Source organism: Merops nubicus, unplaced genomic scaffold (assembly GCF_000691845.1).
Source record: "Merops nubicus isolate BGI_N331 unplaced genomic scaffold, ASM69184v1 scaffold20309, whole genome shotgun sequence".
Classification (NCBI taxonomy): Eukaryota; Metazoa; Chordata; class Aves; order Coraciiformes; family Meropidae; genus Merops; species Merops nubicus.
The window spans coordinates 1,350-5,791 of record NW_008629196.1 but is presented as its reverse complement, the minus strand read 5'-3'; the positions used below and the strand labels follow the sequence as shown (position 1 = coordinate 5,791).

The following is a 4,442-nucleotide window of genomic DNA, read 5'->3' as shown; positions in this document are numbered from 1 at the left end:
CAACCATAGTGATTCTATGATTCCAGGCAAGCACAGGTTCAAACTGAATCCGGAGGCATGATCTCAGCATTTTCATGCATCTGCACCTTTTCATACATCTGCACTGTTCCACCCACCACCGCTTTGTAGAGAAGCATAAGTTACATTCATATGTAATTTATGGAAACATAAGCAAATACAAGTTGAAGTAGCCTCTTAGTGTTATCAGCATATGCAATAGCTTTTGATGAACCATAACTGAGGTATCTGCTTTTCACAGTCCATCATGGAGAACACATCTTCTCATTACAGCCTGCCACAAATTGAGCTGCATGGGTAATGTCTGCAGCCTAGCTGGTCAATTATTTCCTTCTACATCAGAAGAATGCAGGACCCAAGACATTTTGTTTTGCAAGTGCTTACAAGCTTTTGGTTATGTGTACCTGAAGTCCATCAGCATGCAAGGCCCTACTTGTCCTCTCCACTTTTATCACTGAGAAAATACCTTTGACTCCTGCATGATTAACAATGTTAAATGAACATATTTGCTCAGTGGTAGGAAGAGAAACATCCTCGTTACCCATCTCCCTAGCTCTAGATTGGACCTGAAGGCCAAAGAAAAGCTTTTGCCAAATTTCAGCCCTGTAAAGTGATACTTTGTTATGCAAAGTTCCTCTTATCTCAATTTTAGGAAGTTTCTCAGGACATAATATAGAGAAGGAAGAGAGAGAGGTAATGGGAACTGCTCATTACAACACATTCTTTTATTCATCAAGAAAGAACAGAAAAACAGTTGGAGGGACAGCAGGTGAATGGATGACACTGAACCACACATCGTCAGAAAACTGTTCAAAAGAGCTGAGCTGCTCCACAATCCAACTGCAGTTGGTTACACTGTTCTGCCAGTGTAAAGAAGCCTCAGATGTGGATATGGATCCCCAAAGAGCTTTGATCTTCTCATCACAATGTAGCTAAGGAGATGCTGAACTGGCTTCAGTCCCAGCACTAGAGGGCAAGCAAGATATTACTGCTTGCAAGTCAACATTAAGTAAGCACCAGACTCATCAGCCAGAGCCTCGCTGTGCTACTTATCAGCCACAACCACAAAACCACTTTCACTGGCTTACAGAATTGTAACCTCCTATTCTCTGATTCACAGAACCTGCATCAGACTGAAGGAAGCAGAACATTAACCTGAGCAGCCCAAGAACTGAACAGGCTCAGCTTATAGGACCTATAGGTGCTATGTTCCTACATAGATACATTGTTCAAAAGAAGTAATTCAAGACTTCAAACTAAGAGTTTTTGCAAACTTTCTCTGTTTCTCTATCCATCAGGCAAAATTTATGAAATCAAACTGCTTTGATGCTCTCAAAGTGACTTCCAAGGTCTCTTCTTCAGAGAGAAAACGGGCTTTACCATTCTCGCTGTCTACCTGGTAGGGGAGGTGCAGCAGCAGCTTCCTGTAAAAGAGGACACAGGTGAGCAACCAAGATGGCATTGCAAGTTATTCTTGCACTTTGCCACTGAGTATTCTAAGGCATGTTGTTTCAGTGTATCTCATTCTCGTGGCAGGTTCCTGCAATACCTGGTGCACAGCTATACAGGCCCTGAAACACTTCCAGCACTATTCCTTCCTTGTGGCTGTGACTATGACAACGGTTTCCAGTGATGGATTGTGGGCTCTCTCCACTGTCCTTGCTTTTGCACAGTGCTGCAGAGGAAGAAGGAGCTGCATTGATAACGCTCTCCTGGTGGTAAAGATCTGAATAATGCCTAAAGCCTGAATGTATCTTCAGGAGTTTTGTCTTTTCTAGAAAAAAGAAGTGGTGCAGCCTGATTAGAGATTCTGGCCAGTCCAGTTTCACAAAGGATACGTGTGCACTGCACAGCACAGCTCAGGTATGAGAAAGGACTTAAAGTTATGAAGTTGTTAGGATTTTACCTTAACATTGAGGACTAATTCAGTGATCCCCTACCTGTGGCTCAAGGCAGATAAGGTACAAAGAAAGGCTGGAACTTGGTCTCAGGAACTATTCCATGGTCCCTTGTTGGTTTTTTTTTTACACATAGAGCTTTTCCTGGTTTATCTGCTCACAAGGATGTCTCAGTCCAGACCCATTCAACACTTCTTACTGACAACACATTGAATTTACTTGCTCATGGACTCTTCCCCCTCTTATCTGACGCTTATGTATTAATAACATAAAAGATGAGCCAGTCTTGGCCTTCCACTCTATTGACAGTGCAAAAAGAACCAAGGACACTTTAGAATGAAGAATTTTGCTCAGCCAAACTCTGCAAAGCCCAACAAGACAACGCTATAGCATAGATAGAAGTTACTTGCTCATTCTTTTTCGGACCTTTTCGGCCGTCTTGTAGGAGCCATAGCTGAAAGAAGTACAGTCAAAACACCTTTGCACCACAATTACTGAAGGCATCCGTTTGCTGTAATTTGGAGAAGTCCTTAAAATCAGCTTGGCTTACTATCAGCCACACAACTACAGAGTTGGCAACAGCTCTTCTGAGCCCTCCTACACACGTGTGAAAGTACAGTGTTTTTCAGTACGTAGATCTTGAAATCCTGTTTGTTTCTTTCACACTGAGAAGACTTGTGCTTACATTTCTGAAAGCAGCACTGGCTCAGACTGCACTCAAGCAACCATTAGATTTACACCACTCTCTATTTGCCAGGCTTGCAGCTACAGACAGATGGATGCTATGAAGATAATGACATCTTAGTCACCAAAAAGACAGATTTGCAAAAGAAAAAGGATGCTGAGATTTTCCTGCATCTGAAGTATTGTATTAAGCTACCTCTTTACTACCTATAGATTCTGCAAGTCATTAGCCAAACAATTATTCCTCCTGATTTTCCAGTTTCAGAGCTAGCACTTTCAAACATTCTTCTATTTCTGTTGCATCTTTGTGTTAAATCCAAGCAGTGAGTAACTGTCCCATCCCAAATTTGTCTGTAAGAAAGGTGATTTTCCTATAGTTAGTCCTCCAGGGACTTAATTCATGGCCTGCACTTCAGATTTATTTGCAGAAAGCTATTCATATCTGGGTATTCCCACATCCCGTTCAGTGCAGCAAGTCAGCTCAGAGAGGATTAAGCTTTCTTATGAAAGCACCCTTATTGTGAAGGACTTAAAGCAAAACAGACATGGGGTGTCTGGAAATGTCAGTCAGGGCAATTACACACTGAGGGAAATACGGAGGAAGACTGAGAAGTCTGAGTGTGTCTCAGTCAGTTGATTATCTTTGTGGGCTTTAAATACCCCTACAAAAAAAGAACTCAGAGGAAAACTCTTTAGAAAAACCTCGTAGCATTTCTGTCTCAACACCTATCCCTGGATATGTCCACAATTTGGCTTTCAACTTCTGAAAATGTATCCATGTATCTTTCACCATCTTCACTTATCTATTTGTACCAATTAATATTTAGAAAGCTAACTCCTCAAGATTATGGGAACTTTTTTTACAGACGTTTTGGGCCTTTGAAGCCTCGCTGTTTAAATAGCAAAAAATTGTCTTAAAGCTACTTCTGCTAGAACAGTATTACAGATTCAAAGCTAGCACACTATATACCCATAGACACACTATGGCTGGTTTTGTCTACATCTATTTATTATGTACAATTAACAATCTGATCTTAATTTTTAGCTTTGCTTTCCACAGAGTAGTCAGCTGAAGGCTTGGTTAAACCTCCTTTCAAGTAGTAACTGTACTTCTATCAGTTGTGTTTCACTTACTTTTTGGGAGTTCGAAGGTCAAGAATCTTGTCCCGGATATCTAATGTGATGTCTGAGTACTTTGTCTCTGGCAGCTTGATTTTAACCTGAAACGATGGGCAGGGCTATGGGTAGATACATAGCTCTACAAGCTGTAGAAGATCTCATCTTTATGAATATTTTAATGCTGGCATCAAAAAGCAACATTCTGAGTAGGCAATTTTTACCAGAGAAAATAGGACAGTGACAATAATTGCTTTCAGTAGCTTAGCGATGTATATCAATACCCTATTTTCTTCAAAATCCTAAGTTGATAATGTACTTGACAGGTATTGCTACATACAGCAAAACCTCCTGGCTTTGTGTATTCCAAGGACAGCTTGCTCCTACTAGGTAAACAGCACAGGCGTTCTACCTGTCCTGACGTTCAGAAAGGGAGGTATTTGATCATATAATTGTGGGACAGGACCTCGTACCTGTAATTTAAAGACTCTCAGTATTGTGGCACTCTGCTCACTCACATACCGTGTAATAAGTGCAGGCATAAACATTTCCTTCCCAGCCCCTCTCTCTTCCAAAATTGTATCCAAGATGAACTTCATCTCGGAGCCAACATCCAAGTGTAAATAACCTGTACAAATGCTTGAAGGACTACAAGAAAATCCTACAGGAGGCCAAGGGCAGAACACAGCTTGGTGTCTACACTCTGTCCTGCGAGTAGACGGCAAG

The 4,442-nt window shown here is 41.3% G+C and overlaps 1 protein-coding gene across 1 annotated transcript in view; it reads right to left on the bottom strand.

Annotated features, from left to right (window-relative positions):
- Positions 1–1,312: 1,312 nt before the first annotated feature.
- PIH1D3 (PIH1 domain containing 3) overlaps positions 1,313–4,442 on the bottom strand; it is a gene marked incomplete at its 5' end in the record, with an annotated part of 3,292 nt that continues 162 nt past the window's right edge. The window contains 2 exons of the mRNA XM_008946929.1: positions 1,313–1,442; positions 3,735–3,820. Coding sequence (XP_008945177.1) covers positions 1,313–1,442; positions 3,735–3,820 — 216 coding nt within the window. The remainder of the gene's footprint in view (positions 1,443–3,734; positions 3,821–4,442) is intronic.